The 14359-nt window shown below is 45.2% G+C and overlaps 1 protein-coding gene across 1 annotated transcript in view; it reads right to left on the bottom strand.

The window, feature by feature from the left end:
- Nucleotides 1-616: 616 nt before the first annotated feature.
- LRRC56 (leucine rich repeat containing 56) overlaps nt 617-14359 on the bottom strand; it is a 16499-nt gene continuing 2756 nt past the window's right edge. Inside the window, exons 4-10 of the mRNA XM_010283292.1 lie at nt 10707-10893; nt 8375-8557; nt 6785-6849; nt 5508-5638; nt 4554-4747; nt 1605-1971; nt 617-809 (exon numbers count right to left, since the gene is read on the bottom strand). Coding sequence (XP_010281594.1) covers nt 617-809; nt 1605-1971; nt 4554-4747; nt 5508-5638; nt 6785-6849; nt 8375-8557; nt 10707-10893 — 1320 coding nt within the window. The remainder of the gene's footprint in view (nt 810-1604; nt 1972-4553; nt 4748-5507; nt 5639-6784; nt 6850-8374; nt 8558-10706; nt 10894-14359) is intronic.

Below are 14359 nucleotides of genomic sequence, written 5' to 3'. Positions count from 1 at the left end.
TGAATGGGGTGAGCTCCTGTTGGGGCATAAGCTCTGAAACCTTCCAGCCTTCCTTGGCTCTTCCTTGGCCAATGCACCCCTCTCTTACAACCTGCTCCGGTCAATGCTTCTTCTCAAGCCCTTGGCTTTGTCCCTTGCATGTTAAACATCCAGGACTACAAAAGATACATCGCAGGGCTGCTGGTAGGTCAGGTGGCTGAGTATGAGAGGGAATGTCCTGTGTCCCTCACCTCCTCCAGCCCACTCCACAAACTGCAGGCTCCAACCTAAACGTGTAGGGTTTAGTGTCCCTGCCTGACTCACAGAGCAGGGCATGGTGTGGATGAGAGGAAATATGTCAGGACTTGTTCTGTTTTAGTGCATGAAGGCTGCAAAATAACCACGTTCTACTGTAATAAGAGGTTGATTAGCTCTTCTGCTGATCAGCGGGTGCTCTTTAAGGAAAGCATTTCTGGACCAGCTGTAGTCTTAATTGAGGCAAATCATGCCATTTGTTTGAACAGCTCTACTTGCACAGCTCTGTGTTTAACTTGCAGAAGCAGCTGAAAGATAGCATCATTCCTTCAAGACTGTTCTGGGTAAATGCCTCCAACACACACTGCCACCTTGGTATCTTCTAGGACCGGGGACTTTTGTTTTGGGATGTTGTTGAGGCAGTGGGTCTGTCTGGCAATGACTGCAGCATGGCCGTGGCAGTCAGTGGCCAAGCAGCATTCATCAGCCCAAACCTCTCCAAGGCTTTTGTGGATGAGCAGACAGCTGGCTGATGGTGGTTGATCTCTCCAGGAGGGCTCTCATCTATGATGGGCCTAAGGAAAAGAGAGAAACACTGCAGTCAAATTGCAGTCTGGGTCTGGATATCTACATTCTCCATATCTACATATACCTCCATATCTCCATATATCTCCATATCTACATATCACCAGCTTTGCCAGCTCCCACTCTGAAAACTGAACCAAAAGTTGTCTGGGAACAGCACAAGGCACACCAGCTTCCCAGACGAGGTACGCGCTCTCTGCCTATGCTGCTCTATAATGACTATGTTAACTTCAAAGTCAAGGTGTCATGTCACAACTCCTGTTTTATTTTTCCGAAGAAGAAACACAATGCTAATCTTACAGTAAGTGGGTTCAGAAATAACCATGTTTTGGGGCATGTGACACTTCTCTAATGCCTACTGTATTTTCCAGAGCTCTTTCTACATGGATTAATGTAAGTTTCAAGGGAAAAAAAACTGAAGTGGGATGTCAGGAACTTGTCCTGGGATTTACCCAAGGAAAATCTTGAACCAGTGCCACTACAAGAGCTCTGCATCAGCCCTGCATGGGGAACATGAGAATGGAACAGTAAGAACACAGGAAAATTCTGTGCTATTATTCAAGAAAATACAAAATTTCCAAAGCTCAAGCTATAAGGAACATGAGAAAATGTTTCATTTAGCATTAGATGGACAAAGGTAAATGTCAGCACAAATAAAAGGAGTTCTTTTTACAGAACACGCAGGAGACTCCAGAGGCAACACAGAAGTATGCTTTTTCCTGCCGTGAAGTCCCTTCTCTTTTCCCCAGACATGCTGCAGGCAGCGTTGCTGGAAGCACACATACCTGATGCTTGTTGATACAACTGCTGCTGGTCCTGAAATAGGTCTTTGCCAGCCAGTGCTCCCAGCCAGCTGCTGGTGCCCTCTGGATCTGGAGGCAGCCAGCACACTGTGTTGTCTCAGGAGAGCAAGTTCCTTGCCCAGAGGCTGGGCTGAAGTTTCTTGATGAGCCCTTGACTGGCATCGCTGTGTCCACTGCCTGTCATCCTCTTGGTTGGGTATTTTTAGGCGTCTTACCCTGTCGTTCCTCATTTTCCTGGGTCTTGCTGCAACAATCATTACAGATGAGGGTGAAGGGCTTTTTGGAGGGACCGGAATTAGAAAATGGTTCGGGCTGGAGAAATCTGCACCTTCCTGAGCCTGTGACAAACCTGAAACAGGGGGGAAGTGCAGTGATTTACAGTTCATCTTACTCCTAAATGACTGACCCAGTAAGCAAAAGGTTTCGGAGAACGCTGTGTGATGGAGCTGGGTGGGCATATGTGTCCTGGGGCACACAGCAATGCTGGCCTTGTTGAATTGCTTCCTTTGATAGTCGGGGGTTTCGGTTACTCGGGCAGCCTCCCTGCCAGTAGTGCTGGTGATGTGCCAAGCACAGGAACTGCTCACGAGCCGTGCACAGCTCAAGAGGGACAGACCAGCTCACCCACCCTCCTGTTCTCAGACAGGATCATACCTGCATCATTCCTGGCCAGTGTTTGCACTGACAGGTTTTAAATACCTGAGGACCCCATCCAGCAATGTGAAATTCACAGATGAGTGGATCCACTTTTTTTAATCAGAGGCAGAGGCGTAAAAATAAGATCTTGAGGCTTGCCTTAAAATTACAGAAAGTGCCTGACTGCTAGGGAAAATATTGCACTACATGTAGGGCTACTATCTGGCTGTTAATATTTTAGCCCATTTAACCCTCAGGTGCAACATACAGAGACAAAAAATCTTGTTGCTGACTTAGGAATATAATGTGCATACATATATGCTTAAAACCATTCTATATATAGGAGGGATCCGATTGCTCTTGTCTATTAAAAGAACCAACTGTACCTAAGCGCGTGATGTGCATGGTCCAGGGCAGGAACAGAATCTAAAGAATGTGCCACCAAAACTCAGGCCCAGAAAGTTCAGCTTTATAGCTCCTAATTGATGGGGATATATTTTACTGCTTAGGTAACCACATAAAGCTGATATAAAATTTTCACTGAACAGTTTCCATTGTACTATATGCTTTCAAAATGTTCACACTTCATAGGGTTTTTTATTTTGTTTTTAAGTAAAGACACTCTGAAAGACTGGTATGCCTGACTCAAGAGCCCAAAATAACACTCAACGACTTCCAAACAGTGCAGATTATATGGATCTGATGCTGCAAACTTTTTTACATAAGATCAGTTTTTCTCAGATGACTTGTCCTCTCCTGGTCAGGAGGATTGTTCCCAGCTACAAGTTCTTCTATGAGAAAATCACATTGGGTAGGACACACTTCTGAAGTTAAGTGTTGAGGCATTTAAATACCTCTCCAAATCTTGACACAGCCTCAAGTCGCAGAAGTGTATTTTTAACTGTCTTGCTGAATAAAGTCTATCAGTTGCTAAAGCTTTATCAGGTATCATCTGCTCTGCAAAATATATATGTCTATTAGTAACAGTGGGCAAAGGCTACTGTGTTTCTGATTATTTGAATCTCGGTTATTATGGCCAGCTGCTTGTGATTTGGGATCTGAGTCATCTGCCCCCCTCCCTTAGCTCCCCGCTTAGGTAATTCTAGATTTCAAACCACTCCGTCAGTCTTGTAGAGAACAGATCCTAGCAGATTTGGTTACAAGATGGGCAGATCTATGCCCAAACATTCACTTTTATAGTCCTATAGGGCATGACACTGGTACACAGTGAGATGTTTAGGGCATTGTCTACTCAATCTGAAAAGATGATGAGATCATAATAAATCATACTTAATCTAAAGAAATCAAGTTAAATCTAAAAATGATCAGATTAAATCTAAAGAGACCATGAGATCATAATCTAAGGCTTCTGTGGTCACTGGACAATAGGCCATTCCTTTAGATTTTTCCAAACAGCTTCTGCTCTTGTTAAGGAGGTATTGTTTATATTACTGTTAATACATAGAGGCTTTGAATAGTTTAATGGTACTTCTGTTTCCAAATTTCAACAGAAACATTTTTCGCCCTTGAAAGAAATGTAAAATGAAAACTCACATGCTAATATTTATTGAGAAAAAAAAAGTCTTATTATTTACAGCAGAAATAGATTAAAGTTGTACTTTTGTAAGCTCCTCTACTTGATATGTATTTGGAATAACCATTATTAATGTTTCTAATATTCTTAAAGACAATATTCAACAAGTAGTGAAGAGCTGGAATTCTGCTTTCATTCATGTAAATGCAATTCCAGAGAGGCCTTTGGCTTTGTTCCTGAGTAGAAGAGCATGTTCCATTTTTAAAGTCTTTACTGAATGCATCCCCTTCGTTGCATATCTTTCCATAATTCCCAGTTGCCCAGTTAAACCTTAATCATTAGCTCAGCCCTTATTTCCATCAGCGCCAACTGGGGTAAAATATAGTTCATTTGGAACGACAGTATTTTAGACTCACATGGCACTGCCATAAATTAATGACACAAGGTAAAAGAGAGGCTGGTCCTTCCTCTAGACTTGATGCTAAGCTGGTGTAGGATTAGCTTTGTCCCTCTTAATTCTACAGATCCATGTTGAAATATATCAACTGATGGTCAACACAGCTGGCCACCATGTCCTGCTTAAAAACTGGAATGGATTACTTAGGATCTGGCTCTGCAATGATATTTCCAAATTGCTGCTCTAGAGCACAGAAGCCAGATCTCATAAAACACTGCTGTTACTAATACACCTATCTACAAATGGTTAGTAGCACGTGTCACTACCCAATGCTAACCCTTCCCCAGAGGTATAGGTCCAGTACCTGAGGAAGACTGGGAGAGACAGGAGTGGCAAGAAGAATCAAGTGAAATCCTTTTGATGAGGCACTCATCACAGGTCTCCCTCAACTCATCTTCGCAGCTGTCAGCCAGGCTGCAGTCTTCACCCTCTTCCTCATCACTAAGAGTTACCTTCAGTGCTTGAGTGGCTTTTTCTTGCTGGCCTGTTTGCCGGCACCTGGTCAACATCAGTATCATACCTTTAGTTAGCCTTTGAGTTGTGAATATGCAGCCAGCCAAGTGCAGCTTGGCATGGCCACACAGACAAACACCCAGGCAGTGGATTTAGTCTCCCACTGCGACTGCCCATTTTCCTGGAGGTATGGAAAATCATTCTAAACAGACCAGTCATCTAAGCTGCCTGCATCTGATTATCTGAAAGTGTCCTAAAGTTAATCAAGTGAAATGGGGCAGATTTAAAATACTACACAGTGAAGTAAGCTCAGAGGAATAAAGCCATTTTTACTTCCAAAACAACCATTATCTGTCCATGAGATGGGGGAATCTCATAGATGGCATTATTTTCCTTTCAGCCTTTCATTTGGTTAGGCCAATGTGATGCTTGCAGAAAACCTCATCCACTTTCACTTGTTTCACTGTCTGAAGATAGACACTGTCAGGGACAAGAATGTCTTACCAGTTATGAAAAGTAATTTCCTTGCTCTTGCTAAGCAAGCGAGCCCACCCTGCCTATGCTGGTCTTCAGCCTGCTCTAAAGAGAGGTCAGAGCTTCCCCCAGGTTTCTTCTCCCTTGCCCACCCCGCAGGTCCTCCAGCGGGGAGGACTGATGGAGGGATGGCCAGCGCAAGGACGGGAAGGTAGGAGGCCAAGACTATCCCCTGAAACCGCCACCAGGTGGCCGAAGAGTTTATTTTATTATTACAGCCGAAAATGAATGCCTGTTCTACAGCACGACAAGATTTCTTCTGTGGTCTTACCGCTTGTGCTGCTCTCTCCGTACTCTCAGTTCAGAGAACCCATCTTCCTGGTGCAGATCTCCTCCTCCTCCATGGCTGTTAAGGTTTTCCGTTCTCAGACTGCATAGTTTCAAAGGGCTCACTGCAGGTGGCTGCAAAAATGACAGAAGATACCTGGATAACCTCAGGAGCTCTTGCTAGCTCCATTTCTAGATTGTGGATTTTAGAAGGCATCAAAGTCTGCTGTTACTCCTGAGTTTTCAGATCACCCCTCACCATTTTCTTGCTCTTAAGTTTTAAGAAGCCCCATGCCCCAGTCACGTGCACTGTTACAGCTTGAAGAACCCAGGGTGGCAGTAACAAAAATGTTCATTTATATCTCACTGGCATATAAGCCTGTAGCATCTGTGCCAATAAGGATATTAAGACCAGTACCACAGAAACTGCACCATTCAGCATATGACCACAGTCCCCTTCCACATCCTAGTTTATGACGCACTGTAATTCACCCAAATGTTCAAATTTGTTTCAGAAAAGCTTCCAGTGCTTAGGCAGTGGCAGCAGAGAGGCAAGGGAGGGACACATTTTTTCCAGTGGTTCTTTAACATCTGTTGTCAGCATTCAGTGAGGCTGCTGACAGCACAGGGATGCAGGTGTTCTGTGCATGTCATTTCCCTGATTTAGCACAGCCCGTTTAAACATACGCACATGCATCCATGTCATGTTGAACCTCAGGGCCCATAAAAGCTAACCATGACAAGCCAGACCGCAGCCCCTTACACGCATGGGTATTTTCTCACTAAGTTACTGCCTAAATTAGCAGGCTGGCCTGCAGGGCTGGAGTACCACCCCACTGAGATGAACAAACTTTGGCTTTGTGTTTGTTTAGTAAATAGGGATGACCTTACAGTATTAGTGATCTGACTATTTACACCAACATCAACGGAACACTGCTGAAAAAAATCTTTTGCTTAATAGCTGTTGCAGAAATACCATAAAATTTTGCAATCCTGCCTTGTGCTTCACTCAGCCCGGACGATAGGAAATGCACCGCCAGCAGCAGATACATGATTTTCACGTGTTCTTTTACAGCTGATGATTAATTGCTGCTAGCACATAGGCACCTTTGTAACATCAGAGCAAGAGACTCTCCGTTCTCCTCAAGGCCACTTGTATGATGGGGGGCTTTTGGGCTACAGATGAAAGTGAGCTGCCACACGCCACAGTGGGGGTTCAGTTTATCTCAGGATTTGTGGGCATCACCAAGCACGAATATGAAGTATACAAGAAAAACATACACCTAGCTTTTGCCTCCTTGCATGAAGGGCCTTGGTGGGGTTCCCACATATAACTTGACTGAGTCCTAAGAAAAAAGGAAAAAAGAAAACATTTTACTCCAGTGTTTAACAAATGGTGCTGTCTTTGAAATCAGTCAACAGTTCTATGTTCCCATAGACAGGAACAGTTCTATGTTCCCATAGACAGGAAGATGTCATATTTCATGGCGTAGGTTCATGGTGTCAGCTGGCATGGCCTGACACTGCTGCTAAGAGGCAGTTTCTCTGTTTCTACCAGAATCTGTCTCCTTCTCCTGCCCTGCCTCTTCCACTGTACTGGTGCAAACATTTGTGTGGCCACATGGTGAGTCAGATATGGAAACAGATCCAGGTTAAAACTAAATATGCTTTTTTGGTTTTTTTTTTTGTTTATTTTGCTGGGTTATTTTTCAGCTGGGTCTCGATCAGAATCAGGTTCCCCATGTGGCTATGCAGATGCTCTTGCCAAAACAAGAGACAAGGCAGCAAAAGTTCAGGAAGAAGCAGTGAACATTGGGTGAAACCGTGTCTGTCAGTAGTGCCAGCTACCTACAAGTGCACGTGAAATCATGGTCTTATTCCCTGGCAAGCTGCACCCAGTTTTCACATACTTTTCTGAATGTGCACTCAGCTGTTGACACTGCATTGCTTCACCTAGTTCATCATCCTCAGTCCTACCTACAGCAAGGAACTGAGGTGGGACTGGCATCTGAGAGAAGCAGCCTACAATGATGAGAAAACAAACAGCATCTTCCCGTCTAATCTGCACTTTACAGGTCAGTGCAGTTGCACTGTCAAGGTCTTTCCAGGAGCCAGGGAAGGATGTCTTGGGAAGTGCCAAATATTGTGCCATAAGTCAACTCCTTTTCCATCCAGCTGCCCCCAGGATCTGCTAACTTGGCAGTACTTCCAGGTGGCCAAGGCACAAAGGGCAGTGGTACACCTGTGTTTTGGGCTAGCCTGTGTATCAGGTATGTGAAGTCAAGGAACTGCCTCCTCTTGCTGAGGCACCCCCCCCAGGATACCCAAAAGAAAGTACTCGTTGACATCAGTGACGCTGCTGCAGTACAAGACTGCAGTACACATAGTTCGAGCAGATGATCCAGTAGGGAGTGAATGTGCATTACCACACCTTTCTAGAGAACTACCTTGGATTACATTCCTACTACTGAACAATTTATGCCCAGATGTGACCTAAGTGAGCCCCAGCTAGGCTGATGTGTAATTTAAAGGACTGAGCAGGCCAGCTTTTGACAATGTGTGAAAGGCAACTTCATAACGGAAGAACCATTGCAGTATGGGGCTGTCAAGAGGGACAGCAGCACGTAATGCATAGGTGTGAGGGGCTGAGGAGGGGGAAGCCCAGATGACTTGCACCTTCTGCTGCAGAGGGAAATAAAGGAAAGCCCACACTAGAGCAGGTGAGTTCCATGGAAGAAAACATATGCTGAACCTGATGTAGCAGTGGCATGGGTGGGTGGTATTCAAAGCACCCAGGCTTTCATCAGCAACAAGAACATTCAGAAGGAGGCAGAGGTGTGGAAAAGAACAGGATTAAAAAACATACATTACCATGTGTCAAATCACTGGAGTCATCTTCTGTGAACAGTTCATCAGAAACAGTGGAATCTGGAAGAGGATAGCCACCATACAAGAGGCGGGCATTGCTAGATCTCCTGGCATTAGCAGACCACTGCGCAGTTCCAGGTCTGGAGGTTGTTTGGGGTCTTGGGCTGCATCCAGGCTGCCTTGCTACTGCCCCAAGATACAGATCTAAGAGAGAGGTTTTGCTAGTGTAAGCACAGACATGCAAGGCTTCAAACCACACCATCACCATACACTGCCAACAAGGTGACTGCTGCTGCACACTTGGAGCTGTAGGGAACAGCAAAATCTGTCATTGCAGCTACAAGAAACATGCTGGAATGGGTCAAGCTTGGAGACAGAGGGCTTCCTGGTGCTGTACACAGTCCCCTGTAGTTGTCCTCTGCAGACAGCAGGACCTGGGGACCCCCAACTAAACCAAAGTCCCTTCCCACCCTCTTCCTGCTCCTGGGCACCAGAAACTGGCTGCTGGCTGAGTATGGGATCAGGAACCGTTCTGTGCTCGCCATCTGCCTTCCATTGCCCCACAGATGAGCCTGGATGTGTCCAGGGCTCTGCTACTTCCCTTGCCTGCATGCCTACGGTAAGAGTAAGCTGCCTTTCATTTGCTGCCCACCTGCCTGTGAGGGAACCACTGCAGGCCTGCCACAGGCACAGTCCAAGCCCCCAGCCTTAAAATACATTGCTTAAATGCCCAGGCATAATGCAGGTGGTGACGGCGACATTACCAGAGCTATTAGTTAATCAGAGCAAACCACGGACCAGGAGTTACAGAAATCTGGGAATGGCAGTGATTGATAGATTTTTCCAGTACTGGCAGAGAGAGAGATGCTTGTCTACCACAGAAAGGAAGGTGAAAACTGATTTTTCGTAATGCTACTGAGCAGGATGGATTATACAAAAGCTAGCAAAGGCAGACAGAGCCTTGTCCTCTTACCTACCCAACTGCTGGCTGTCCTGGGAGCACAGCACAGCTGTAAGAACAGCATGTGCAGCTAACAACCCACAGGAGAGTGAATTTCATTTTAGTGCCTAGATGAATAGTGTGCTTTGTAAAGTGTTGAGGATCTACCAGCTTCACAGTGGAGCAATCAGCTTTGTAACAATATGGCCATTTCCAAGCTGAGTGTTAGGGACCTTTAAAATATCTTGGTAGTAGTTGTTAATACAAACCCATCAAACACACCGTATGTGAAAAGTACCCAAGTGAACATTGCTATAGGAAAGAAAAAAATATGGGGATGTCTGAACCTGATCATTTGAGCTCATCAGTTTATAGCTGAAGGCAGGAGTGTAAGTCTGGTTACACTAGGAAACAATACAAATTCACACTTTTGTGCTTTGTCCCTACTGTTTCTGTCAGCCCACTTTGTTAACTAGTCTTCTGAACCATAGCTGATGTTGCCAAAGCAGGATCAATGTGGGATCAGATTTTAATATAATTTTTTCCCTACCATAACTATTATTACAGCTAATGATTTGGACACACAGAGATTAAGTAAATGACAAACGTATGTAGTTATTCCAAAACAAACTAAATTTTTAATGGAGTACAGTTGGCAGGCAAACCACAACTGAGGGGGCTGGGAAGCCAACTGTATTGCCCACACTAATGGGAAGTAACAGGAGCAGTTATAGGAAATAATTTGTAATATTTAATGGTACGTTGTAAAGTGCATGTAGCACGATACATAAAAGTATGGACATTTGAACTATAACCAACACTGCAGGCAAGAGGATAACCATTTTATTTTCAAACCATTTACTCTCTGCTAATGAATGTAATGGACTTAATCACAGAGGCAAAGAAAATGGAACAGATCTATTACGAAACCACGCAACCTCTGTTGCTAGGATGTTGCTACCATCCAGGGGTGGTGACCAAATTCCCTTTCCTTTTATTAAATTGGAGAAGAAAATCCTGCTACATCCACACTACATGGGATTGACTGCTACCATAGAAAGGGCTGTGAACAGCTGTTGTTGAAACATTCCTTTCCAGGCTTTCCTTCTTCCCATCATGCAGAATGAATGCTAAGTACAGACTCCCAGCTACTGCTGGATTTGCTTGATGCTCTAGAAGACATATGCATTTTTCTGATCTGGATACCCAGCTTAGGACAGCTTTCATTTAAATCTCCACTGTGCTGAATTCCAGCTTCCTCACTTCCCAAGTGAAGACAACAATGTTTTTTGTCCCTTCCCTATAATTAAACATTGGCTTTAAAGAGGCCAGCTTGCTCTTAATCTTTTTTTTTTTTCACAGATCATAACTGAAAAATGAACCCTGATAGGAAACCTGACATACCTAACCATGAAATGTCTCCAGCTAAACCACTTTCCTTGATGGATTCCTTCATGATTAGCCAATCCTCATGCATCTTCTTGGATGGATGGAGAGCAGTCTGGCTTGCTGGTATTTCATCCAAATACTCCAAGTGGGGAATGAGTTTTTTTACTTCAGCTCTGTAATTATAATCTGGTTCCTGGAGAAATTGAGAAAGTGGTCAATTGAACAGTTTATTTAACAGATTGTGGACTTCCACCCGCAGTACAGCAGTGTTCAATTTGTATGACTGCCACATAACTTGGAACGCTTCTACGAGGCAAATCTATTCACCTCAATCAACAGAAATAAATATAGTCAGGAGTGCTTATTTAGTGCTTTCTCCTAAAATAATTTCTACTCTGATTGTGATCATGTCCTGAGCACTGTAAACAGATGCCCCATGCCCTGTATTGGGTTTGTGTGGCAAGGTTTTGGTAGCAGGGGGGTGGCAGGGGTGGCTTCTGTGAGAAGCTGCTAGAAGCTTCCCCTGCATCCAATAGAGCCATTTCCGATAGAGCCATTGCCGGATGGCTCCAAGATGGACCCATCACTGGCCAAGGCTGAGCCCATCAGCGACAGTGGTAGCACCTCTGGGTAACATGTTTAAGAAGGGGGAAAAACTGGCACGCAGCAATTGCAGCCGGAGAGAAGAGTGAGAATACGTGAGAGAAACAACTCTGCAGACACCAAGGTCAGTGAAGAAGGAGGGGCTGGAGGTGTCCCAGGCACCAGAGCAGAGATTCCCCTGCAGCCCATGATGAAGACCATGGTGAGGCCGGTTGTGCCCCTGCAGCCCATGGAGCTCCACGCTGGAGCAGATCTCCACCAGCAGCCCATGGAGGACCCCACGCCGGAGCAGGGGGATGCCCGAAGGAGGCTGTGACCCCGTGGGAAGACCACACTGGAGCAGGCTCCTGGCAGGACCTGTGGCCCTGTGGAGAGGGGAGCCCAGGCTGGAGCAGGTTTGCTGGCAGGACTTGTGACCCCAAGGGGGACCCATGATGGAGCAGTCTGTTCCTGAAGGACGGCACCCCATGGAAGGGCCCAGGCTGGAACAATTCATGAAGAACTGCAGCCCGTGGGAAGGACTCACATTTGCAAAATTCATGGAGGACTGTCTCCCATGGGAGGGAGCCCACACTGGAGCAGGGAAGAGTGTGAGGAGTCCTACCTCTGAGGAGGAAGGAGCAGCAGTGACAGTGTGTGATGAACTGACCACAATCCCCATTCCCCGTCCCCCTGCGCTGCTCTGGGGGAGGAGGTAGAGAAATTGGGAGTGAAGTTGAGCCTGGAAAGAAGGGAGGGGTGGGGGAAGGTGTTTTAAATTTTGGGTTTATTTCTCATTACCCTACTCTGATTTTGATTGGTAATAAAGTAAATGAATTTTTCCAATTCAAGTCTGTTTTGCCTGTGAAAGTAATTGGCGAGTGATCTCCCTGTCCTTATCTCAACCCACGAGCTTCTTGTTACATTTTCCTCTCCCCTGTCCAGCTGAGGAGGGGAATGATAGAGCAGCTTTGGTGGGCACCTGGTGTCCAGCCAGGGTCAACCCACCACATGCCCAAAGGCTCATTTGCTGTTTAACCATTGATGACTTTGGCATTTGTCTTTTTTATATTATGTATAATGTACAAAAGCATAGAAGGCCACTGATGCCCATGGAAAGCCTGGGCACCCTCAGCATTCAGCCTGCCCCTCTCCCTGCTTTTGCAATTCTCTGATTGCTGCATCAATACTCAGGTGATAGGAAGACTTGAAAACATGTTGTGATGTGTTGCTACACCTGCTGATGGAAAAAGAAAGAGCATTTCCATGGACCATGTTTTTAGGTACACCCATAAACCAGCTACAGCTACAGCAGTAGCTACAGCTACTGCCCTGATTTTCTGGGGCAGTTTTCAGGTGTTCGATGTGTGATTTTATACACTGTTAGAAGCAATGGCTTACTTCAAACTAATTTCCTTCTGCATGAAGTCACATGCCAACAGCAGGTACACAGAAGGCTAAAATGGAGTGCAGTTGGGTTACTTTTCTGTGTGCTGGAAAAACAATGTGATTGCTCCCAATGGACATGGACTCAGTGCGACAGCCACGGGGGAAAGCACGGGTGCAGCCCCCTTCTACATGCATGGGTGGAGCTGACATATTATAAAATGATTCATGAGCACATGCCAATGCCTGCGGATCCCTGAGCAGCAAGGCCAATCCAGAACAGTTACAACTGTGCTCACAGAACACTTTGAATTGGGCTGTTTTGGTGGTTCCAGTAGTAGAAAGACACCTTCATATGACACCTTCATTTTTGTGAAAACTTAGCAATACCTTCAGAGCTGACTGGGTCATGCTGCTTTGCAATGGGAATATTTTTAAGATAGTCTTAGGTTACAAAAGGCAGCAAATGGTGATGGTGATCTCTTCTACTTAAAGAAAGTGTAAAGCAGGAGTGCACTGCTAGTGGCAGAGTGTGAATGGACAGCGACCTACAAATCAATAGCTTCATCCAGATAGATGTTACACTTTTCAAGACATTGCATGCCATGCTAGAAAACCCCACAAAGCCAAGTCCTCATTCAACACGGAGTTGCCACAAACAAAAGTCTTCCTGTGGGACCTGGCTGGCTGTATACCCTCTCTCTCTGCATGATGCAGCACCCAGGCTGGCAGAGGGAACTCACCAAATAAAGCATGTGTTTGTTGTTGTTAAGAGGCAGACACTGAATTTCTCTAAGCCTTTAATCTTAATTTAGAAAATGAGTGAACCAATTGCCATGTTACCCCATACCACATGTATTCTGAACAGTGCCTGGGCTACAGCCAATTTCCAGCCATGTCCTGTTGGAGAGAAGCATCATGTTATGCTCATGTTACATTACTGCAACAGCGGCTGAAGAATTTATCATCAGGTTGTTGCTCTTGGTTTAGATAACAGGAGAAGATGAGCTCATCTGAAAATCAAATTACAGAGAGCAAACAGGCCATCTGAAGAAAGAGCAGTAAATTTATCTGGACCATTCTGTAGATTAAAAGTAAATAAATAGGAGAGGTTTTACAGAACTGTAGCAAGGGCCAGACTACAAGAAGGAGCCTGAGGAATTAGAGATGGCCATCTAAGGCACACCAAAGTAAGCCCACATCTATTCTTTTCTATATTTCAGTTGACTTTTTTATACCCTGAAGAAATGCAAACAACATCAGTCGAAACCAAGAAAGCAACAAAGCCCGTGAAGAAGCTCTCAGTAATCAGGGCAGGGCCGGCTTTGTAAACACCTCGGGGGGCTGAGCAGCTTCCCAGCATGGAGACTGGGTGGGAGACTACAGTGAATTTACAGTCTGCCTCTGCTACAGCTTAATGTAAAACATACCATTGTGCAGACTCCTGCACAAAATTCTATCTGGCACTTGAATGCAGCTACTTGCACAGGAGTAGATACAGCCATTCAGCGTGCAGAAGAGCAGTAGGGCACACCAACCACATACTACTCACCTTTGAATTCCCATTACATGACCACACGCAGCTGCATCCCAAGGACTGCTTTCCTCAGCTAAACAAACCAAGGGCAATCTGACATTTCTCCATTACAAGTACATTTAAGGAATGAAGATGCCAAGTGAAAACTACATCC

Source organism: Phaethon lepturus, unplaced genomic scaffold (genome assembly GCF_000687285.1).
Source record: "Phaethon lepturus isolate BGI_N335 unplaced genomic scaffold, ASM68728v1 scaffold16333, whole genome shotgun sequence".
Lineage (NCBI taxonomy): Eukaryota > Metazoa > Chordata > Aves > Phaethontiformes > Phaethontidae > Phaethon > Phaethon lepturus.
This window is presented reverse-complemented; position numbering and strand designations above follow the sequence as displayed.